Source organism: Watersipora subatra, chromosome 10 (genome assembly GCF_963576615.1).
Source record: "Watersipora subatra chromosome 10, tzWatSuba1.1, whole genome shotgun sequence".
NCBI lineage: Eukaryota > Metazoa > Bryozoa > Gymnolaemata > Cheilostomatida > Watersiporidae > Watersipora > Watersipora subatra.
In genome coordinates this window covers 53921962-53947749 of record NC_088717.1, presented here as the reverse complement: position 1 = coordinate 53947749, position 25788 = coordinate 53921962, and the positions used below count along the sequence as shown (strand labels likewise).

Here is a 25788-nt window from a genome sequence, read left to right as displayed (position 1 = left end):
ATCATATGTATAATATGGATCATATATATTATAAGTAGGCTTAGCGTTTATAACCAATCTTGGACCAATAGTATCAAGTGTGACATTTTAAATTGCCTAAGCTAAGTTTAAAGAAGGTTTTACAGAAGTGATAACCCTGTAAGTCGTGTTGGATACTGATCTACCGTTACACTTTAGTTTCAGTGAATTCAGCATTATTCCTTGCAAGTACTGGGTAGCTGCATGGTCTAGTACACTTTATAGAAGCTACTGTAAAGGCTTTACACTGACCGGCTGTACTCTGACCGGCTGTACTCTGACCGGATATACCCTGACCGGCTGTACACTCAGGCCCGTACTCCCTGGAGTGGATGACCGACCGGCTGAGCCGCCCCAACTTTTTAGGATTTTTTGGCGGTTAAGTACAGTCAAACTCGGATAACTCGCCCTCGGATAAATGTAAAATTTTATCTCGAACACATGGTTAACTCGAGCGTATTTGTTTGTTATATCGTTCCCACGCCTTGATAAATTGCTTTAGATAGCTCGACCTCATCATCATTAACTTGAACAGTTATTTGCCCAACGGCTACGGAAACGGTTTTTATCGCTGTAGAATATCATTTTATTCCAATCCATAGACATAAAGACCAACTTTTAGTAGTTCTTAGGCGTCATAATTATCATCATCGGCAAAATATTCTTGTTAACGAAATTTATAAAGGTTTGCAAAAGGTCAAGTTTTATGAAACATCCACTTGGCAATGGCCCATCGAAAGTGTGGAAACCTTCAGATAAACTTAAAATAAAATCAGCAAAATTGATCTTTGTTAAAACGCTCTAAAGAAAAAAATGTCTTTTTCTTAGCGTTCAAACTGCGGTCAAGTTTTGCCTGTTTTAATCTGAAAACGTCTCGGCAGTCACATCACCTAAAACAAACAAATCTTAAATAATAGAAAAATGTTTATACTTGCCGATAAAAATTTTTAAAACTTTATATGATAGGTCCGGTTATGGCCCTACATGAGATAAACCTGTTGAGGGGCTTACACCGCCTCCCTCCAAACCCTCAGGTGTTCATAACTAGTCACCTAGCATTTGCCGCCCCAACTTGCAACCAGGAAATACAGGCCTGTCAGTACACTGCCTGACTGTACACTGACCGGCTGTACACTGACCGGCTGAACTCTGACCGGCTGTACTCTGACCGGTTGTACTCTGACCGGCTGTACACTGACCGGCAGTACACTGACCGGCTGTACTCTGACCGGCTGTACACTGACCGGCTGTACCCTGATCGGCTGTACACTGACCGGCTGTACGCCGACCTCGACCGGCTGTACACCGACTTCAATCGGCTACGCTTCGACTTCGACCCGCTGTAGTATAAATATATTCCGCTGCAGTATAAATACACCTTGCTGACCACGCATGTTTGAGTATCAAAGCAAATTTGAATGCCAGAGCCGCAAAGGGCATTGCTATAGTTCCAGATACTTTATTATTGGTAAAATAGTTATAATAAAGTATTCCTTTTTTTACATGTATTTGATCAAATTTATTCGTTCAGAGTTTGAATCAACTAAATTGAAAAATCTTACTGATGTGTTGCTAACATACAGACACAACTCGTGTCAAAGTTAGTGATATGGACATATGGAAATTATGTCATTTCATCCCGATCTCGGTCAAGTCCAACCTGACCTCGGTCAAGTCCAACCTGACCTCGGTCAAGTCTCAGGAAACAATGTAGCCAAGTACAATTTTTACTATAATAAGTGCCATGTCCAGAGCATGTCACTTATTATAGTAAATAATTCAATTCAATACATTGCAATATTACACAGCGTCATGTTTTATCCAGATCCACGGTTAGATGTTAGGAAAACGGATTGCATCATGTTGTATTTGGACTCATGACATTTGGTTTAGCAGTCTGACACTGTCACCCCTGGGCTATTTGTTCATCTTTCACTTTCTAACAGAATGGTTGTGAGCATTGTTACCCTCTGTGCTTTATAGGCGTGTCTGATCATCTCTCATGGCACACAACACTGTCAGTGTACTAATTCTTAGTGACATGAAAAATAAAACAAACTTAATTGAAGATAACTCGCACGAAAACACTCAGACGAAATATACATGTAAAATGACATCACTAATTATTATTGCTATAGTTGATATCAGCTACTGTGTTCAAGTTGCAGTACTACTCCCCTCTATTCTGTAGGTCTCTTTGCGACTATAGACATCATAATCACACTTTCGCTTGATCTGAGCGCTTTGATCGCAATTAAATTTTGTCAGTTTCAATCTTGAAAATTCCTGGCCGTAAGATCACCTCAAATATCAAAAACAATCACAAATAATAGTAAAACACAAATATTTTCTGATATAATCTACTAAAACTTAGTGTAAGTTTATCTTCATGTAGAAGAGCCTGAGATACTCCACTCTGATCTAAAAAAAAAAACAAAGTATCCCCCTCTCTCCCTAGACAGAGCAGGACTTTGAACACACCTAAAGGCTTTTTTGGCCAAATAAGTTTAATGTTTTTTTCTTTACAGACATCCTTTCCTAAAGCTCTGGAGCCAATCATTCTGGCTACTGTAACCCTCAATCTGATTCGACCATCTGTCTCTCTACTCAGCCTCTTCGGTGACCATTTTACCAGTCATATTAACTCACTGAAGTTGAAGATACTGAAGTCTCTTTATGGTGAGTGTTAACCAATTCCGGTTGATGCAATCCATTCATCTCTCTTAACAAAAGCAGACATTGATCTTTTTTAATAAAAGCAGACATTGATCTCTCTTAACAAAAGTGCAGCAGATAACGAAGTGACGGTAAATGCTTAAATGGCAGCAATTAATCAAGGCTTCTACGCCCGTAGTACAGCTAGACATTCTAGTATTATATTTTACGCATTAACTTCATTTGTTGATGGCATTTAATTTTATTTTCAGAAAAAATCTAATTTGTATTTTAAAATTGGTTGAAGACGCTTAACAGGTTCTGACAGAAAATATGCTTCAGCGTGTCTTTTATTACAATTTTCAAATAATAAATTTTCCTCATAGCTTATCGCAACTTCTTAAAATTATGAACACTTGTGTTCATAGTTTTTTGAAGTTATGAATAATTTAATGAACACTTGTGTCACAAGCAGAGCAGGTAACAAAATTAAACATCGGAATGGTTGTACATACGTACACACTGAGTACAAACAGAGGAAATTTGCAATGCTCTTGGATTTATTAAGTTTTAAAATAAAATATTGTATATTAAAAATAAATGCTCTTATTGATGAGCACTTAGGACTTGAAGCACACATACAACATTTATATAATTAGCTGCCATATTCTTAGACACAGAGTAGCACAGATGTCATACTAGTAGGCACGGGATACCAACAGTGCCACACTCGCGCTCACGGCACTACAGGCGAGCAGACCCAAAATCAGTAGTCATTGGATCATACGGTTTTCTATCTATCAACTGACGATGAATGCGCATGGGAATACATGATTCAGATACATGAGTATTTGGTGTGTCAGACACCAGACTATACCAGAGGTACACTTGGATAAGGCATGAATGATGTGGGAGTATCTTACACACCTTGTAGTTGGCGTTGATGTCTAAAATACACATGAGCTCAAGGAGGCAAGAATAGTTAGTAGTTGTACTTTTTCAACCAGTAGAAGTGGAGGCAACTCCTTCGCATGCTAAATTGAAATTCATACGCAGTAATTCTATCTATTTTGAGTTGTGATCCAAATAGGCCAAGGCAACCAAAAATACTGAATAAAACTGTAGTAATAATATGTTAAAATATATTAGTTTTTAGAATTAAATTAAATACACTTGCTACCAAATTCGTTATGCGCATGCAAAATTTTAGTAAATTATAAAATGCAATTTTTATTAAACTAAATGATACATTCAACCCTCAACTTATAATCCCTTTTATATAAAAACGTTTCAAATACGCAAAAGATGAGGGCAAATATTTTCTCGACAACTGAAATTATTTCCAAACTACAATGTCTACAACTTAACCTAGATTATTTGAATCAAATTAAACAAAAAAATTGATGAAAATTAAAAGTAAAATACTGAAGTTATAAACAGGCATATAAATTAAGATGATTTAAATTATATCTAGAATAATTTAAAGTAAGCTCTGGCACTAAACTTGTGTATTTCCACGCTTTCACCTTTGCATTTCTCTTAAAATAAAAAACTTTTTTACTGGATACTACTTTAGTTATTTACTTTTCACATAATTTAAACCTTTATACTCTATGTTTTATATAATGTGTTGTAGATGTTACGTGTAATTATTTGAAGTAATTATTGTTGCTTTTTATTGTTTCTGAATAAATGAAATAACAATTAGTAAACTGTTATAAAAGTTCTAACGCGACAGCTTCAACATTTAAAGCAAATAATAAAGTAGATTAAATTACTGTCAAGGCATGACTGTATCTCAGTTCAGTCAATATTTTTGATATGTTGATGAAAATAAAGTATAATAACAAAATTAGTATGAAGACCTTGACCTGTTAAGTTCATGATGATGTTTGATGATGTGACGAAAATGGCAAAAAATGAAGCAATGATATTTAAGATAAATTTGCTAAATTTTCGTAAGTATTCATTTTGGAAGTCGCCCTTTCTTTTAAGAAATAATAGGTAGCCAAGATTTCATAACTATGAATTGACTGTCATACCACTAACTGTTTCAGGCAGGTTTTCGTTCAGGCAGGCAAGGCTGGCCGTAACTAAACCCCGTAAAATCTAGTTAATATTATTGCTGAAATTAGGTAGGAACTCAAGCTAATAAGCTGGTGATTATGTTTACATGATGTTAACTTATTCTAGTTATCTAGTTTTTTAAATTTACATTACCATCTGCTTATTTTTAAAGTCATCTATATTTTATTTTAATAGTTTTCAGTTTTTTACCATTTGATTTTAATTTAAAATAGTGTTAATGTAAACTGTAAAAATTACAAGTTACAGATTGAACTTCAGCTAATTTATTTGAAAAGCTCAGTTTTCATTCATTGAGTGATTTTTCATATGGCTGGATGACAAAAACCAAATGCATTAATAAAATATTTTTTTAGAGCACCAAGTCTTTTTGACTGTCAACTTTTCATCATATTACAGAATGCTGCCGTAAAACAAGTTTTGAAACACAGAAATGTAGTAATCACAAACGAGCCTTAATTAGTCATAGTGTTTCCCTGACATGCTAGTATCCTTATTGATGACTTTCATATATTTTACATACTTAAAACTGGGACTGTAACATTAAACTTTTCTTTTGTCATAACTGACACAACAAGGATCTAAAACACGCCAGAAGAAGTCCCGTGATGGTATACAAAGAACAGCCATATAAAGTTAATATAGTGCAGTTTTGTCACAGTAATGTTAACCACTAATGTATGGTAATTGTTACGGTAATATTTGGTACTTACTCTAAAAACTTATTATATTCTCCTAAATATCTTTATTTAATTAAGTACGGTATTCTTAAATTATTTTTAGCTGGGCAATAGACGCATACAATAAATAGCTAAAAGAAAACTGTTAACTACTAACCAGGGTTTTTCCATGAACCATTAACTGGAAACTTTATATTTACAGAACTGCTGCTTCTAAACATCCCCCTACTGACCATCCGACTCTATCTAGCCGTTCATTATGATGAACCCGCTTCAGTGTTCCTTGTCAAGAATATCGTAGGAATTCTTTTTGGCGTTGTTGAGATATACGACTGCACCTACGACATTTATAGTGAAGCTTATAATAGCATTAAGCTCTCTGAGGTGAATGACAAGAACAGCATGAACAACAACCATGAGGAGCTGAAAACAGAGAAACAGAACGAGATTGAGGAATAAGCCTGCTGCATGACCTTACATTAATAACTTTAAAATGTTTTATTATGTTTTATATTTTTATTATAATAAAATGTTTATTTTTATTGTTACAAATGCTGATAGCAGGTTGTATTAAACTAAAACCCAATCACAAACAAACATGAACGCAATGGCTCTACTTCAATTCTCAGTAGGCAGAGCATAGCCTGTAATGAATATTAAAGTTAAGACAATTGTCAAGCTTATACATGGATATGCACTATATGGACCAGTTTTCTGGTAGAATAATTTCTAATCATTCTGCATGCTTACAATGAGCAGTTGGGTTACGGTGAAGCACTAAGACAACTATCATTATTATGATGACACCTACTAGAAACTCGGCTCAAACACCCCAGGGCTGTTTATGGACCAGGTTATTAACATTCTTGATGTTAGAAGTTTGTGTGGAACACAACGAGATATCTGTTAATAAAACAGCTGTTGCTCCTAATAGGCAGTATTAGGTGCTGTGCTGCTATGTAGTACAGCCGTGAGCGCAGAGGAATTGTACTTTCTGTAGTTGCTTGTTTTTACTAGCTGTTACATCCTTCCATCAGCATCCTCAGGAGTCAGCAAAGGTTATGTTTGCACAATTGTAGTGTTTTTATATAAAATTGTTGAAATGCTAAACAAGCGAATACATAAAATTATTTATTTTACATTAAGTTTAAAGGTCACGTAATTTTTTTATTATTCCCTAAAATAAAAAATACCCTGTAAGCAGTGTACAGTGTACAGCTAGCAGATTCTGACAGGAACATCGAATAAAATGTAGTCAAAGACAGAGAATCCAAATTTAGATAAATTGACAATAACCAATTCAGTAAGATGAATGCAGTAATAAAAAGTGTAAAACGATAAAACTATTTCGCATGGTCTAGTAAAACAGGAATTGAAAATGTACAGGTAAGAACAGATATTAATTATTTGTGCAATTGCAGCATTTTGTAAAACTAAGGTGGTTAATTAGTGCAGATGTTAGAGTGTTGGAGTAGTAAGCTGAGGTCATGAGTTCGAATCCTGAATTAAGCAGTCTTTCACCCTGACCTCTAACCATGCCTTCATACAGATGGACGAATACAGCTCTGGCAACTCATGGAGCTGAGCCATGTAGTACTTTTAGTCCTTCAGACTTACATGTACATTAAAATCTTGCTATGGATAATTTCATCAAGGAAATGTTCTACTCTGTGACACCTGAAGCATTATGTTCATACGATGTGTGAAATAACAACTAGGCCTACACCGCTAGTAACAGTTTAACACCCTGTACATGTTACTAGCAGTAAAAAGCTTTATGGCTATTTGACTAGTTATGTGTAATTAAACTAGTACTACTAGAAAATACACTAGCTGGATCATTGAAAATTTTATTGGTATGGTAAGACAACCCCTAATAACGCTGTTGTATTCAAGTTGCCTGGTTGATAGGTAAATACTAAATAGGGATGACATAGCTATTGATGGAGCTATCAGGAGATAGATGTGAGGAACAACAGAATAGGATATAGGGATGAGCACCCGATTAGCATGTCAATAACAAGTCAAACATTTACAGCTTTATATTGGATATTTACCATACCGTTGTTAGAATCTCCCATGTCAGCGACTTTATATTTAATCATGGGACAGATTACTAGTACAAGAATTACTAAAAGGAAAACACAAAACAGGGTTTAATTTTTAGTGTTCCTAGAGAATGAAGCATGATCTGTTTGACATTACAGGCCAAACAATTATGCTACTACATTAATAGTAATGATAAGCTTGGCGCACTGATATATTAGGAATAATTCCATAGAACCTCAAAATGTGCAAGATGAGACAGAGAGGAAAAGGAAGCGATGGGAGAAAGAGGAAAGGTAAAGTTTATAGTCATAGTCAGAGACATAAAAATTTTACAAACTTCAAGAAAAAGCAAGATGATAAGTTGATATAAAATATAAAGAGAAGAAACATTTAATTTGTATAGAATGCTCAAATTAATAAAAAATTGACCGAAGACACTCAACAGGTTCTGACAGAAGATATGCTTCAGCGTTGTTTTTCAATACAATTTTTCAATAATAAATTTTCCTAATAGCTTATCGTAACTTCCTAAAATTAGGAGCACTTGTTTCACAAGCAGTGCGGGTAACGAAACTAATCATCAGAATGGTTATACATCCATACACACCGAGTAGAAACAGAGGAAATTTGCAATGCTCTTGAATTTATTAAGCGTATATAAAATACTGTATATTAAAAATACATGCTCTTATTGGTGAGTACTTTAGACTTAAAACACGCATACAACAAATATATAATTATTTAGCTGCCAAATTCCTAGACACAGAGTAGCACAGATACCAAACTAGTGGGCACGGGGTACCACCCGTGCCACACTCATGCTCACGGGCACTATAGGCTAGCAAACCAAAAATCAGTAGTCATCAGATCTTACTTTTCTTGAAACTTTTACACATGAGCAAAACTGAGATTCCCACAAAAGTGATATAAATAAAAAGATAAGGCAATTTCGGTGATGAGCTGTCCTCACTAGATCTAACAGCTAGTTCTAGCTCCATTCAGCGAGGAAGTTTTTATGAAAGACCTCAAAGCGCTTCATGACCGCTCTGAACTGTTCCTCGGGTGGCAGCAAGGTGCATCTGAAGTGATGAGTTCCTTCCCGCTGCCCAAATCCTGAGCCGGGCACTACACACAGACCCGTCTTTTCAAGAAGCTCAAAGCAGTAGAAGGCATCAGGAGCCATGCCCTTGGACTAGAAGAAAACGCAGCACCAACAAATGAAACATTGGGTTAACCTGCTGACCAGCACATCTAGTTAGTGCTAGTACTAGTAAGAACATAATTTGCATTCAGTAGATGATAATTTTCAAAAAATTTACAAGTCGCAGCAAACAAGAACTGTTTCAGTCCAGTTCAATTGAAATTTTCAAAACATACTAGCTTCGCCTAAAAACGTTTCTGATTAGTGAGTAGTTAACTAATAAGTAGGGCAAACTTTTGTCAATAAAGCCAATTTTTTTTACATGTTTGGATCACTTTAAAAGACAAAACTACCACATATGAGCACCCTAAGTACATTAATAGCCAAGTTATAAGGTCAATAAATTGTCAATTTTGATCTTTTAGGTCAATTTTGATCTTTTAGGTCAATTTTTATATTTTTGAGTCAATTTTCACTCTTTATGCATACTAAGAATTCAGAATTTCCCCTTACTAAGGTATTTGGGTATTTCCCTTTCCTAATGGAAATTTGGTGGGTTTTCTTTTGCTTTATTCGTTATGTATAGGATGAGTCAGCATGGCATGATGAAGTCTGCTTAAGCCACTTGTTGATATTTATAGCATGCGCTGCCCAATTATATGACTAGTATGCAATCAGTTTTACACTAGCAAAGATGCTAAAAGCTAAGCAATCAGCTCATGGGAAGGTTCTTCAGATTAAAAGAGAGTTTCCTACCAAGTTTACCAAGACCCCAGGCAATGAGCTGTATTGTAAAGTTTGCAGTTGTGTGGTAAAGCCTTCTAAACAATTTTTTGTGGAAAGCCATCAGAAAACTGCCAAGCACAAGAAACAAGTAGAACCGCCAAACCAATCAACGCAAAAGTTCTTACCAGCAGCACGCAATGCATCTAATATGTAGCTACATGTATTAATGTTATGTTTTCAAACTACACTTGGACAGCTGATTTGTTAATTAATTAGAAAACTATGTATTTTAAATTTAAAGTCAATAAAGTCAATTTTCCAAAACAATAAGGTCAATTTTTATGATTTTGAGGTAAATAAAAAGTTTGCCCTACTAATTAGCCTATTGTATCTGTACTTGAATAAAATGAAACAATTATCTGCATGCGTTAAGCCAATAGAAAATATGTTTACAACTCGTCCTGAGCTTAGTTCCGTTTAACAAAAACCTTTTAGCGCAATTTCTTCTTAGCAATGACCAGTTGTAGTCAGAGGCATTACAGCTACAGAGGTTTCACTAATTCTAGATCAATAGAATTTGGGTGATTATCCATTGAAGAATAGTAATACCAAAAGTAATTATTTTATTTTTAGCAGCAATAATAACGGCATAAGCTGTAATGATATTAATACCTTGTCTGACTAGGACATGCTCACAATCTTAGCGAAAATGGCTAAAAAAATATGTTAGCTTATCGTGCAACATAGTGACATTTTTATGCCACTGTTTCCGATGTAAAATCTTATGCTGATTAATTTGGTATCAAAATATTTTTTATAGACCGTGTAGCTCAAAAGTAATGACAGTTTATATGCTCCGTTGTCAAATATTAGCTTTTATCGAATATATTATTATGTCCCGGAAAATAAATTAATTTGGTAGTGAAAGAGTTAAAGAGGGCACCCTGGTACAAATATCAAAATGGCAATGACATGAATATTTGCAGGTTTTAATAGCGATGCTTAATAAAACGCAAACATTTGTTTGAAGTCATGTTACGGGAAATCACGTTGTTGGATGTCATGACTGACTCCGTTACCAAAAGCGCTGATATTCACTCTAAATATATTGAACATTAATCTTAAAAAACAGCTATCCCATCTATAATCGTTTTAATCTCTTCTAAAAATAAATAGCCTAGGAAAGAAGAATGTTTAAGAAGAGTTTCCTGAGACGAATTGACAAATTTCTGCAGAATTTCCTCACCTTGGCATGTTCTGCAGCCCTCTGAGGGATATCTATGTTAGGAAAGCAGTACATGGCTCCCTGCACCTCATTGCACCTCACTCCCTCGATAGAGTTGAATGTTTTCGTCACCAACTTAGCCTTAGATCTAAGACTGGCTAGCACAGCGTCCTACAATATGTGCCAAATTGTATACACAAGTTGAGAGCAGAGGTTCGAATTATCCTGATCTACTCTTCTTCCTCAGCTGACTACAAAGCTATCATATAGTAGTAAATTCTGCTTCAAGCTAGAGCTGAGTGAACATAGAAGGCTCGAGTCATATAAAGGTGTAACTTTGATAGTGACGACTGTTACCATGACTACACAGGCTATTACCATGACTACACAGGCTATTTTCTTCTATTTATTGGTGTACTTGGCACTTTGCTTTAGTAGTACTGGTGAGCTGGTCGGTGTCTAATATGGCTGTACATGTACATTAATCTGGTTTTATTGACTAATTTTGTTCGCGCTGAGAACACGCTTTGTATTTGAAAAAATTGTCACAGATGCTAAACCTCTATTCCGATAGTTTTTTGCAACTAACAAAAAGGAGAAAATCTTTCAAAATACCTTTGAACGAATAATTTGGAATCACATGGAATAATGGAATTACACCGGCATACAGTGAAGAAAACATTTGCTTGCATGCTTGCTTTGTACGATTACACCTCTGTAGTTGGCAGCAATGAGCAATTCAAAAAACTGCATGAAAATCTGCACAGGAATAAAATTTTACAAGCAGTTTATTAAGATTGCACCGAATTTGTGGTGGAACAGCAAAGAAGACAATAAAACTGTACACAAAAACTTTAGAATGAAGGAGCACAATTGACAGGAAAACAAGACAAAGGAATGTGTACTGACATTGTTTTCCATATACATTTACCAATGGAGATCTCAATTTTATTATTTGTCATTATTATTAGCAATACAGATACTTGTATTTTTATTTGTAAAATAATAAATATAAAATAAAGCAAATAATCCATATTGAATATAATTACATTAGTTATATTAAATAATTACACCCACCCTGTTTTCATCCTTCCTGATTTATTATTTTGTTATTTTAGCTTTCTGACACAATGGAAAACATCAGAGATGATATTGTTCGGCAAATGAAGTCTATTAATACAAATTTATATATTTAATAAAATGGCAACTACCACATTCTTCAGATTGCAATAATCTGTTAGAAATTTAGTGAATCCATAAAAATTATGAAGATTTTATCAACAAAAAGTTGGCCATGTGGATGGGGAATGAGTCTCTATCCCAAAAGGCGAGGAGTGTAGAACGGCAGAAATGATGTTGATTCAATTAATAAAATCATCAGACAGATAATCCCTGATTAAAAACATCTGCACCCAACCACTATGTTTCCATTGTGTGGTTGACAAGTATATGGAGTTGTGTGCACATTGAGATACCTTGATATAAGTGATTCAATGGACATTGGCATTATTGTGGATTAAGGTGGGCACTTTTTTAAAAAAAGGTAATGATTTATACGCTAAAGGTCATAAGTGGCGCATAGAACTGCTCCAATTTAAACAGGAATGACTGAAGAGTGAAAAATGTTTAAAATGAAATAGCTTGCGCGACATTTGCTTCCGCATCATCCGCAAGTAACGTTTCCATATTTCACAAGCATGAAACACTCGATAACAATTTGTGAGTAACTAAGCTCGCTTGACTTGCGGAATTTTCTTCGTTTTCATCTCGCGGGTGACGGAAACTTGCCGATTAATCGCATCATGGAAGCATAGCGATTATTCAGCTTAAATTACAAGCCAGCAGATGATGACCAACAAGGATATGATATGTAACAGGTGCAAATATAAGCATAGTTAGGAACCTTCTCTTTAGTGAAGAGTTCATAAGAAGGATCTCCGGGTTGGGGAGGTTTGACCACGCAGTCCATGGTAGCCTGACCATGAGTGTTAGAGCAAAGCTTGGCTGAGTTTAGCTTGTTCAGCATGGCCATCACATCATCATCTAGATTAACAACCTGCAGAAGATGTCATCCAAATACAGAGGACCTGGCTGTTGCTGCTATATTGAAAAGTGACTATAGCTCAATCATGAATCGTAGGTACTCCAATGCTGGTAATTCATCCATGCAGGTATTTCTCATGGCTTGTTAAAACACATAGGCATGTAGTTTTACATAATTTTATATAATAGATTCGTTTTAATGTGCTCGTGTTGTCTGTGACTTTACGCTTGGCCCTCTAAAGGCTGGATCACACTAGATCGTCGTATCTCGGCATTGATGCCACAATACTTCAGTGATCGTCGATTATAACGATGTTCACACTATCACAAATCTATCCCGTTTGCATCAGGAAATACTCTGTGACGTAGTGTTCTCATTTCTCTTTTTAATTTCCGCAAATAAATCTCTTTGTTTTCGTGAACTGGAATTAAATATTAGTCCCGCAGCGACTATCATAAACAGATATGAATAAATCACGCTAACGGCCACCGCAAATTACCATCACCGAAATGGTTCACATTTGAAAGGCGGTCGCCGGTGCTCGGCGAAATATCGGGAAATTTTGACAGCCACAAACTTTCCCGACATGTCGGCATTGCTTCCTCGATGCCACCAGCTTAACGGTCACATAATCGATGATGAGCACCAAAATGAAAACGCTGACAAACGGCGATATAGTGTGAACCAGCCTTTATACGCAATACATAATACATATGCAATACATAATACATATGCAATACATAATACATATGCAATACATAATACATATGCAATACATAATACATATGCAATACATAATACATATGCAATACATAATACATATGCAATACATAATACATATGCAATACATAATACATATGCAATACATAATACATATGCAATACATAATACATATGCAATACATAATACATATGCAATACATAATACATATGCAATACATAATACATATGCAATACATAATACATATGCAATACATAATACATATGCAATACATAATACATGCAATACATAATACATATGCAATACATAATACATATGCAATACATAATACATATGCAATACATAATACATATGCAATACATAATACATATGCTCATGAGAATAAACTTTATAGCGATAAACTTGGGTACCTCCACATAGCCTCCTCTCAGCCCACACTCTCCCATATAGCCTTTGGAAACAGTCATAAAGCTGGCCAACTGTACATCGCTGTACTCGCTCCCCAACTCACAGAGAACTTTCTTGAATGAGTGAAACTCGCGGTCTTCTGCCCATATATTATGCTGGTACACCTGAAATACCAAGTGATGTCGTGCTTCTAGAGTGGCCTATACGGTTACAATCCAGGTACTATGTTCTGCTGATTGACACCCTTATAGCCTCCAGCTGTAGAAGTTTACCATTTTGACCAAGTTGGTTAACAGTGATGACTATCGGTTCACCTTCAACTCTCTTCACAATATACCAACTGTCCAACTTGACAGTCAATCAGTACCAATAAATAGAATACAGTTACAACTCAACATACAAACTTGATCCATTCTGATACGTGCTCAAATGTTAAACTATGGAATATTGGAGCACATGTTCTTGCAAGCATACATTGAATCTTGTTCAATTCCTTCCAGAGCCGAAAGAACAGAGATTAATACTTGAAGTAATTGCATTATAGTATATTTAAAAAAATAAATAATATATAAATGAGATATATAATATATTATAATGCATTATAATATATTAAATTACATATTAACATATAATAATATGTAACATATAACATTAATAATAATTATTAAAATACATAATTACATAAATATTAATTACATTAATATATAATATAATTATATATTTGATCTGCATTTTAGATAGTGCATTAAGAATGCTTTATATAAATCTATGTAAAAATACCTTAACTGTAGGCAAAAAATAAATCAAGCCTTTTGCTAACAAACAATCAGTGCTGCAGTTTTATGACTTGAGGGCGAGTCTAGTTTTACTGAATATTAAACAAGTTACTGCTTCAAACTAGATGTACTTACAGCCATGTTGTAGCCTCCTAACTAATTTATAAATCTTACAACCTCTAATTTAGGATCATGGAATTCGAATAGCATAGCAAAATATGATTAAAGATGTCAACTTTACATGCAGTTCATAATAAATGGCGGAAACACAAAACGACAAAAATAAGATTCGTACCTTTGATAGCAATCAACTTTGCAATTAAAACTAATTATAAAAAAACTTATTAAAAATTTAAACAAAACTGTATTATGATCACGCCTGTTGTGACCCGACATGATGTTAAGATGATATGCTCTAATCATACTCGAATGGCTTTTTATTAACAGTAACTTGTTTTATCACATCACTATCTGGTAGAATGCAATGGTATTTACTCCAAAAAACTTCCTTTATTCAATTCATTTCAAGATGAATACAAATTTTACATTTCTTGATTCTAAAAAATGCTGTTAGCCAACGCTGAAGAATTGGCATAAGAATCAACGTATCATTTTTAGTTATTAACAACCATCTAAATGAATAAAACAGTAATTTTATATGAGAGATAAAGTACATCTCAAACTGCATGAAACTTATTTGACAATTTTTAAAGGTTATGTCAAGAAGACTGCTAGCATCACAGGTTAATCATCAACTGCCTGTAGTGAATACTTTAGAGAAGGTTTGCCTGTAGTGAATACTTTAGAGAAGGTTTGCCTGTAGTGAATACTTTAGAGAAGGTTTGCCTGCAGTGAATACTTTAGAGAAGGTTTGCCTGTAGTGAATACTTTAGAGAAGGTTTGCCTGCAGTGAATACTTTAGAGAAGGTTTGCCTGTAGTGAATACTTTAGAGAAGGTTTGTTCGTAGTGAATACTTTAGAGAAGGTTTGCCTGTAGTGAATACTTTAGAGAAGGTTTGCTTGTAGTGAATACTTTAGAGAAGGTTTGCTTGTAGTGAATACTTTAGAGAAGGTTTGCCTGTAGTGAATACTTTAGAGAAGGTTTGCCTGTAGTGAATACTTTAGAGAAGGTTTGCCAGCAGTGAACACTTTAGAGAAGGTTTGCCCGTAGTGAATACTTTAGAGAAGGTTTGCCTGTAGTGAATACTTTAGAGAAGGTTTGCCTGTAGTGAATACTTTAGAGAAGGTTTGCCTGTAGTGAATACTTTAGAGAAGGTTTGCCTGTAGTGAATACTTTAGAGAAGGTTTGCCTGTAGTGAATACTTTAGAGAAGGTTTGCCTGCAGTGAATACTTTAGAGAAGGTTTGCCTGTAGTGAATACTTTAGAGAAGGTTTGCCTGCAGTGAATACTTTAGAGAAGGTTTGCCTGTAGTGAATACTTTAGAGAAGGTTTGCCTGTAGTGAATACTTTAGAGAAGGTTTGCCAGCAGTGAACACTTTAGAGAAGGTTTGCCTGTAGTGAATACTTTAGAGAAGGTTTGCCTGTAGTGAATACTTTAGAGAAGGTTTGCCAGCAGTGAACACTTTAGAGAAGGTTTGCCCGTAGTGAATACTTTAGAGAAGGTTTGCCTGTAGTGAATACTTTAGAGAAGGTTTGTTCGTAGTGAATACTTTAGAGACGGTTTGCCTGTAGTGAATACTTTAGAGAAGGTTTGCCTGTAGTGAATACTTTAGAGAAGGTTTGCCTGTAGTGAATACTTTAGAGAAGGTTTGCCTGCAGTGAATACTTTAGAGAAGGTTTGCCTGTAGTGAATACTTTAGAGAAGGTTTGCCTGCAGTGAATACTTTAGAGAAGGTTTGCCTGTAGTGAATACTTTAGAGAAGGTTTGTTCGTAGTGAATACTTTAGAGAAGGTTTGCCTGTAGTGAATACTTTAGAGAAGGTTTGCTTGTAGTGAATACTTTAGAGAAGGTTTGCTTGTAGTGAATACTTTAGAGAAGGTTTGCCCGTAGTGAATACTTTAGAGAAGGTTTGCCTGTAGTGAATACTTTAGAGAAGGTTTGCCTGTAGTGAATACTTTAGAGAAGGTTTGCCTGTAGTGAATACTTTAGAGAAGGTTTGCCTGTAGTGAATACTTTAGAGAAGGTTTGCCTGTAGTGAATACTTTAGAGAAGGTTTGCCTGTAGTGAATACTTTAGAGAAGGTTTGCCTGTAGTGAATACTTTAGAGAAGGTTTGCCTGTAGTGAATACTTTAGAGAAGGTTTGCCTGTAGTGAATACTTTAGAGAAGGTTTGCCTGTAGTGAATACTTTAGAGAAGGTTTGCCTGCAGTGAATACTTTAGAGAAGGTTTGCCTGTAGTGAATACTTTAGAGAAGGTTTGCCTGTAGTGAATACTTTAGAGAAGGTTTGCCAGCAGTGAACACTTTAGAGAAGGTTTGCCTGTAGTGAATACTTTAGAGAAGGTTTGCCTGTAGTGAATACTTTAGAGAAGGTTTGCCTGTAGTGAATACTTTAGAGAAGGTTTGCCTGTAGTGAATACTTTAGAGAAGGTTTGCCTGTAGTGAATACTTTAGAGAAGGTTTGCCTGCAGTGAATACTTTAGAGAAGGTTTGCCTGTAGTGAATACTTTAGAGAAGGTTTGCCTGCAGTGAATACTTTAGAGAAGGTTTGCCTGTAGTGAATACTTTAGAGAAGGTTTGCCTGTAGTGAATACTTTAGAGAAGGTTTGCCAGCAGTGAACACTTTAGAGAAGGTTTGCCTGTAGTGAATACTTTAGAGAAGGTTTGCCTGTAGTGAATACTTTAGAGAAGGTTTGCCAGCAGTGAACACTTTAGAGAAGGTTTGCCCGTAGTGAATACTTTAGAGAAGGTTTGCCTGTAGTGAATACTTTAGAGAAGGTTTGTTCGTAGTGAATACTTTAGAGAAGGTTTGCCTGTAGTGAATACTTTAGAGAAGGTTTGCCTGTAGTGAATACTTTAGAGAAGGTTTGCCTGTTGTGAATACTTTAGAGAAGGTTTGCCTGCAGTGAATACTTTAGAGAAGGTTTGCCTGTAGTGAATACTTTAGAGAAGGTTTGCCAGCAGTGAACACTTTAGAGAAGGTTTGCCCGTAGTGAATACTTTAGAGAAGGTTTGCCCGTAGTGAATACTTTAGAGAAGGTTTGACTGTAGTGAATACTTTAGAGGTTTGCCTGTAGTGAATACTTTAGAGAAGGTTTGTCTGTAGTGAATACTTTAGAGGAAGTTTGCCTGTAGTGAATACTTTAGAGAAGGTTTGCCTGTAGTGAATACTTTAGAGAACTTTAGAAAAGGTTTCTCTAAAGTTCTCTAACCTTTAGAGAACTTTTAGAGAACCTTCTCTAAAGTCTCACTACACTTTAGAGAAGGTTTTAATCATCAGGAATTGAATATATCTCAATTTAAAATTAAAGTGAAAGGATAGTTGTTGGATTTTGATACAACCAAGATGAATCTTTGTTTAATTTAAGTGTGCTTACAAAAATATAACTATAGCCGCTTATGACACTAGGTAGACAAATCCAAATTTTGCATAGAGGTGCATGTGATGTAGAAAATGGTTAATAAAGCAATAATAATTTTTGAGGTCAGCTTTCTTTAGAGGCCCATTAATGGAGGCGTAATGGAGTCTCAGTCACAGACTGAGTAATACTGTTCCTGAATATAGTTTAAATTAACCCAATTCATACATATTCTTATTGTTTCTACAATTATTTACAATTTCAACCAGCTCTTGTACTCTTACAAGAGCAAGAGGTTTAGTGAGTATACAGACATCATACGTTGAAAATTATTTGCTAAGTCAATACAAATATTTGCCCAAATTTTACGACATAGTCAAAAAACAGGCATGTAAAAGTGAAGGATCATAAGTACAGGGTTGACTGTATTAAAATGATTGTGGCAATTTGTATTAGTCACCAGTGGGCATCCTTTATGTGATATCAAAACATTAATGCAATATCTTTTATTTTACCCAAGTTTACACTGATAGTGTACATGATATATACATTTACAAGTTTCAGGCCATCTTATAATATCAATACTCTGTCGCTCTGGTAGCCAACTACTCACAGCGCTGCCTTGAAGTAACTAGTTCATTTTCATTGTTGTCAATATTATAGGCTACTGGTACGGCAGCGAGATCTGGCCCGGCGCCAAGTCTGCTTACATCATGCTCAACGGTCACACTTGATTTCACCAGCCGCACACTCATCGATTTTCAATTAGCCCAATTCAACATTTCAATAGATTATTAAATTGATCACACCGGTACAATATGACTGGCCTCTGATGGAATTCGGTCAGTTTGCAGATGGACACTACAATCAGAAAGTGTGCTTGCATAACCAAAAGCATTTTTCATATTCCATCATAGTGTAACCCATGCAACACTGGTGCTATGTTTCCAAGATGTGGATGATGCTGATTTGGAGTTGTGCACACGTTGAATCACCATGCGATAAGTGTTTCAACGAACATTCACTCGATGTGAATTAACGCGAGCACTTTGTTACAAGAGATTGGGGTTTCTATGTCAGAAATCATAGCAATGCATTCGGAACTGCTCGAAATGAAATAATAACGACTGAAGTCTGACAAATGTTTAAAATGGAATAGCTTGTATGACATTTTATTGCACATCATTTGCAAGAGTTGTTTCCATCTTTTGCAAGCATGAAACATTTGAGGAAATTTGCGAGTTTCTACTGTTTGCATCTTGTAGAAGACCCAAACTTGAGGACCATGTTATGGAAACATAGTGTAGCACCTTGAGGACCATGTTATGGAAACATAGTGTAGCACCTTGTTAACAACATCCTTTAAGGCTACCAAACTAAAACTTTAAACTGATAGCTGGTAACGGATATAGTTCCGCTCCACAACATACCAAAACTACTTTTCGCTGTCTAGACTCATAAAACACACCCATACGTTTAGTCGATGCAAAAACAGAACAAATTCTAAAAATTATTGATTGCTCATGAAAAGAAATTCTCCCCTGTGTATGACAACATAAACACCATGATCTGCCTTAGCCTTAACAACAGCTATGAAATACAGCTAATCTTGCAATCCGCTGCTGGCTGTAAAGGAAACAGTTGAAAGAGCACCTCGCACTCTCTCAGCATTGGAAGGACTTCAAAACTAGCACAGATTTGTAAAGGAGAACTTTGCTTTGAGCAGCTAGCCAGGTTAGTGAGGTTACTAAGAGTTGTACTAGCTATACGGTACTAGCTATACAGTACTAGCTATACGGTACTAGCTATACAGTGCTAGCTATACAATACTAGCTATACAATACTAGCTGTACAGTTCTAGCTATACAGTACTAGCTATACAGTACTAGCTATACAGTACTAGCTATACAGTGCTAGCTATACAGTGTTAGCTATACAGTACTAGCTATATAGTACTAGCTATACAGTACTAGCTACACAGTACTAGCTACACAGTACTAGCTGAGGAAGAAAACTACTGCAAGTATGTGATTGATTCATATTAGACCTGAATACAACTATGGATATTTCAATCAGTAATGCGGTGCATTAAGTTCAAGGTCTAACTGGAGGTTATAGGAATGCTGTCGTGACAATAAACTCATGGAACTGGGGCAAATATTGGCAAGGCCATATGCTACAAACAGGAAGGCATAGCTTTGGCCAACTTTTGACCGCCTATGAACCAAAGTTCTGCGCTAAATCTGTTGTTATGAGCTGAGTTAGTATTAGTATTGAAACTAATTGACAGCTTAAAAGCCCAACTATGCTACTGTAAAGCGTATATGTAGACATCAATTCCCGATGTGCTGAGAGGCAATGCAATTTGAAGGACCCCCCCCCCCCCCCCCCGCTGTGAACTGACCTGTAGGAGCACATACATCTGTTACTCAATTGTCCTAAAACATAACAAAGGCCATATGCCTTCATTTCCTGCCAGTTCAATCAAATGGAAACAAGTAAACAGTTACAGAAGTCTAACAATAGCCGCTATGACTACCTTCAAGTGTACCTATCTCTCGAATTTTTCCCTTTTTATGGACAGTAAGGTTTATACTACAAATATAAAACGTTAAAAATATTTAATTTGTCTACAATAAAGCAGGCCTGTGCCCCAACACGCATCGTATTTGAGCAAATTTGAAAGTCTAGCAAAATTTGTGAGACGAAACTTGAAAGATCCCCTACCGTGTTTGAGACTCAGCCTCTCACTTGCAGCCATCTCCCAAAATTGCACTCCAATCATATAAAATATTTTAAGTTTTGCTTATAAGATAAGTTGAAATAAGCGGTAAGCAGTATTTCAGCTGATAAGAAATAGTTTGAATAGCATTTCTTGTGAACACAAAAAAGGAAGATGCTTTATAGAGACTGCAGCAGCATATTTACTCTATTGCATGGTTAATAAAACATGATAACTCAGTGATTACAACTTTACAGGGTTAAAACAAATTAAAAATTTTTTCAATAAAGTCAGATTTTTTCAATTTAAATCAATTTTTTCGATTCTTACATTTTTGATAAATTGGAGTAAAGAGTTTGATGTAATTTATTAAATTGATTAGTGAAAGAAAACTGCCAGCTACAGTGACTACCTCACAATTAATCCTACTTTGATATTTATTAAACCATAACTTTCACGAACCACTTTTATCATGTTTAGTAAGTAAATCAGACACGCTGATTCCGATTTTGTACTCAAAATAAAGATTAGTCCACTAACCTTCAAAGTCATTTAGGCTTTTTTAAAGCGTTTTAATATCCGTTTCGAAAACAACACAATCGGCATTACAAGCTTCGCCCATAAATATGTGACGAAACCTAGCTTTTTCAGAAACGGAAGTTAGGAATGTTTAGTCCGATTTAGAATAATAGAGATGGGTGTCTTAAAACCCATTATTATCTAAATCCAGCCTGTAAAATAATTTCAGTTTTTTATGAAAGGGATATTAACTATTTAAAATTGCTCGCAGCTTGTTACATGACGTTTAAATGGGCTGGACGCCGAGAAAAATGAGCTCAAAAAGCGCGGTTTTATCACAAGCTAGCGTTGTTATCGCGCTTTTTAAATATGCAATGCTAAATAGCTTATCTACCTTTCAGAAAAGACTGATATTATTTTTAAGGCTGAATTTAGATATTAATGGATTTTAAAACACCCATCTCTATTATTATAAATCAGTCTAAACATCCCTACGTAACTGCTGTTCCTAAAAAGCTAGGTTACGTCACGTATTTATGGGCGGAGCTTGTTATGCCGATCGTGCCGTTTTCGAGACCGATATTAAAACGCTATAAAAAGTCCTTCATCACTCTGAAAGTTAGTGGCCTAATCTTTATTTTGATTACAAAATCGGAATCAGCGTGTCTGATTTACTTAGTAAATATGATAAAAGTTGTTCGTGACAGTTATGGTTTAAGTAAACTCATAGGTCCCTCGGTAGCATTGCACCACACATGAAGTCAATTATCTCTCCCTGTTAACTCAAAGCAGAGGAGTGTTAAAAGATATGTTACACACACATCACAACAAGATTGTTTGTCAAGAAACAGACTTGCAATATTAATTTTTTTTTTAAATCATGACCTTTCCCCAAAAAATCATGATTTTTGGGGAAAAGTCATGATGATTTTTTTAAATGAACAATTTGATTTAAAATAGTTGATTTTAAATCAAATCGTTTAGAATCAACGATTTGAAAATGATTTAAAATCATTGATTTTAAACCATTTTCAAATCGCTGATTTTAAATCATTTGATTTTTTTCGTGCTAACCCTGTAACTTTACCTCCAATTTTAGTTTATACATTTTATTCAGTAATGGTTAACCAACAGACTTGAAAATTAAAATTTGGAAACTAAAAAAACCAGCTTCTTTATATCCATACTTTTAGTAATAGACATAGTTCATGGCTTATCTTTCTGTTTCCTTTGCCAAACCTTTTCCATTTGGCCATCTTGTTTTGGAATATAAGTAAGTGAAACGTTTTCATTTACCCATAAAATGAGTGGGAATAATAATTATAGCCACATATCTTACAAGCTGGGTGCAACATTAGAGCAGACAACGTTTAGCTCGGATTACAGGCTTAGTGACTCCTCGTTAGTCAACTCATTTACTAAAACTAATCACTTAGTCGAAACTCACCTCGTCAGCGAGGATGAAGAGTTTCTCTTTGTGGGCGAACTTGATGATGTCGGCTATATTCTGCTTAGAAAGCACCTGACCCGTTGGATTTCCAGGATTGATTATAACTATAGCCCTGGGCACGCATTTATCTGAAACAAGTTTAAATGTACAGCTGACAAAGCATGGAAACAGCAACAACAACATTGACAATATTAATTGAACAGAATTTCAAAAATTTGAAAACAATCCCAGATTTATGAGAAGCTAACAATCATACCAATAAGAATTGTTAACTTTTGGCCAATCGAAACACAATTTGACAAATCTGTGAAAAACATTCGACAAAGTTTATGACAAAAAAGAGTGTTCAATTAGAAGAAGACTTAGTCAAAAAAGGCTATAACAAATAAAAAAGATTTTAGTTGATTGTCTTTGCGATTCTAATTTAATTTTCCATATTGTGGATGCTGAAGATATTTGTGTAGACCAGTAGGTCGGGTTTAGTAAAACACGTGATGTGTGAAAAATTGCATGATAGCTAAAATCATGCCAGATCATCACAAAATTGCTCCCAATGGCTTACCAGATGCATTTTAAGTAATATCTCAACAAACCAGTGACTTGCTTCCCATGTTTAAATGATTTTCAAGCTAATACAAATCAAAGTTTCTTTAAAGCATGTGTGAATATGACTCCTGACAATTTTAGCTAGTTTTAATAAATTTTTGACCAATTTTGACCCTCACACATTTTTCTAGTTTGTTGAGATTTTTCTCAAATTAGAAAAATGGGTGAGGGTCAAAATTGGTCAAAAATGTATTAAAACTAGCTAAAATTGTCAGGAGTCATATTCACACATGCTTTAAAAAAGGTTTGACTTGTATTAGCTTGAAAATAATTTAAACTTGAGAAGAAAGTCACTGGTTTGTTGAGATATTACTTACAATAGCCAGTAGGCTATTAAAAATGAAAATAGTTTATTAGAGAATGAATCTCTGGTAAAGAGTTTAGTAGAGTATTTATAACAGCGGTGGTTCAGTGGTTAGGGCACTGGCTTATGATCCTTTAGGTCAGTGGTTTGAATCACACAAACACCATTGGTGCTGTTAGAAAGGGCTGCAAAACCAAAATTGCCCTTGTGCCAAATCTCATGCGCAAATGGTCACAATCAATTTGGTACCACGAGGAAGACCATTTGAGGTGAACAGCAATAATGGAGACAGACAGAAAAAGGTTTGTAAAGCGTTTTAAATTTTGATGCCACCGAATTGCTGCTGTTGAAATCAGTGTATGGAAGTAAGACAACTTCTCTTTTGGCCAGCTATGACAACATTCAAACATGCATCAGCTTGCATAGTTGTTACATATGCAGCAATTATAATGATCTGCATTTCAGTCTTTTTTATAGAGGGCACAAAATTTCTTCGCAGCACAATAAAAAGCTAGTAGAAAATACACCATTCAGCAACTTCAACAACTATATGATAAATGCATATAAATATAGCACCTTTTGCCGAGTCATAAGACCTCTGCAGCTCTTCTGTACTTAACGACCACTGATTGGCTTCATCAAGAAAGTAGTCGATTTGTTGAATGTTGTATTCGGCCATGGTCGCAGAATAAAGTGGGTATTGCGGAATAGGCACCATGACCCCTGTACTCTCTCCATTTGGCCCAGGAGAGTTGAGAATTTGCAAAATAGATTTGATAGCCTCGCTAGCCCCGGTAGATAATGATACGTTTTCCCAGTTGCTGTTGTATCCATCACGTTCACTGATGTACTCGGCAATATCTTGCCGAATCACCCTAATGCCACCACTTTCAGTGTAAGCACCCATACTATTACCACCACAACCGCTCAATATTCGTTTAGCCTTTGCTTTTGTATCTTCCGGAAACCTAGGATCATCCAGAAGTTCTGGATATGTGCATAGCGCTAACACCTGCCTTATGAATGTCAGTGGTTGTTGACCTGTAGCATGACAATCTCCAATATTAGCTCGCACAACTTCTGTAAATGGCATTTCTTTACCCGAATTCAGATCATCTTGAATTTTCACTGCCTTCTGCACAATAGGACCTCGCACAGCGTACTCCATACGCTTAACATTTGGGTTCATGTTTGCTACTGTTAATACTTTGGAAGACACATTTCTGTGAGTAGCAGCTCGTAAATAGGTTAAGCAACTGCTTATTGCTTTAAACCGAGTAGCAGCTTGTGCTCTTAACGCCAACATAGCGATCTCAAGTTATTTACCGGATTTTCAACAAGTAGCGGTGAAGTAACAGTAAATTCTCTATCCGTTGACTAAAGCCGTTTCCACATCTGAAGGTCAGTCACCGAATTTCCGCTTTCCACAAAGTATATAAACGGATTAGCTATTTCTACAATTGGCCAATAAGATCGTAGATTTCTCGCGCAAAAATTGGCCGCAGTTAATGCACAGGATTTTCCACGCGACAATTCATGCTTTCATGGATTTGTTTAGTTACAATGTATCTATCTAGCTATTCCCTAGCGCTTTTGTCTTTACTTTAATGCTATATCAAAATGATTTTAAAGATTTGATTAAGAATATTAATTCAGATCATAATTCATGTTAGTCAGTAAACTTGATGCATATATCCTTAATTTGTTATCCGTCTATTTTCCGTTTGTTTGTTGTCGTTCTGTAAAGAGTGTATACAGACCTGCCAACCCAAGAGTGGGGCAATGCGTGAGATTTGGTTTTGGGGCAATTGATGTATCAATGATAGTATATATATAAAATTGTGGAAATTGGGGCAAAAATCTCACACATTTCTCACGCATTTTCATTTTTTCTTTGGGGTGATTGCGTGAGTCTCACGCCCAATGCGTGAGTCTCACGCCCAATGCGTGAGAGTTGGCAGGTATGAGTGTATATATACTTTCCAGTATTGATTACTTTTATTACCCATGACAATGGCTTTACCTTCTCTGTGATTACTATTGGTTTCAATATAATGTCGGTTTATTGTGTACATATGAGGGTGAACTGTAAGGAGTGTGTAACGAATGTAGTGGCCACGGTTCTTGCGACAGTTTCTAATATTGATAATATTGGCTTTCAGTGTATACATGATCGTGTT

General features: G+C 35.6%; 2 protein-coding genes across 2 annotated transcripts in view; one reads left to right on the top strand and one right to left on the bottom strand.

Moving 5' to 3' along the window:
- LOC137407211 (uncharacterized) overlaps positions 1-5897 on the top strand; it is a 28267-nt gene extending 22370 nt beyond the window's left edge. The window contains exons 5-6 of the mRNA XM_068093815.1: positions 2547-2697; positions 5641-5897. Coding sequence (XP_067949916.1) covers positions 2547-2697; positions 5641-5897 — 408 coding nt within the window. The remainder of the gene's footprint in view (positions 1-2546; positions 2698-5640) is intronic.
- A 1963-nt stretch (positions 5898-7860) lies between these two features.
- Positions 7861-24995, bottom strand: LOC137405730 (alanine aminotransferase 1-like). Its single transcript, XM_068092100.1, has 6 exons — positions 24185-24995; positions 22696-22826; positions 13754-13915; positions 12483-12635; positions 10601-10750; positions 7861-8679 (listed from the first exon to the last, which is right to left on the bottom strand). The coding sequence occupies exons 1-6, from the start codon at positions 24912-24914 to the stop codon at positions 8476-8478; spliced, it is 1530 nt and encodes a 509-aa protein (XP_067948201.1). The 5' UTR covers positions 24915-24995; the 3' UTR covers positions 7861-8475.
- Between the last annotated feature and the right edge of the window lie 793 nt (positions 24996-25788).

Excerpts from the sequence above, each read along its gene's own strand:
- LOC137405730 (XM_068092100.1), bottom strand. The coding sequence starts at position 24,914 with ATGTTGGCGTTAAGAGCACAAGCTGCTACTCGGTTTAAAGCAATAAGC. Across the intron at positions 13,916-22,695 it reads TCTTCATCCTCGCTGACGAG|GTGTACCAGCATAATATATG; the intron begins GTGAGTTTCGAC and ends TTGGTATTTCAG. Across the intron at positions 12,636-13,753 it reads TGAGAGGAGGCTATGTGGAG|GTTGTTAATCTAGATGATGA; the intron begins GTACCCAAGTTT and ends CATCTTCTGCAG.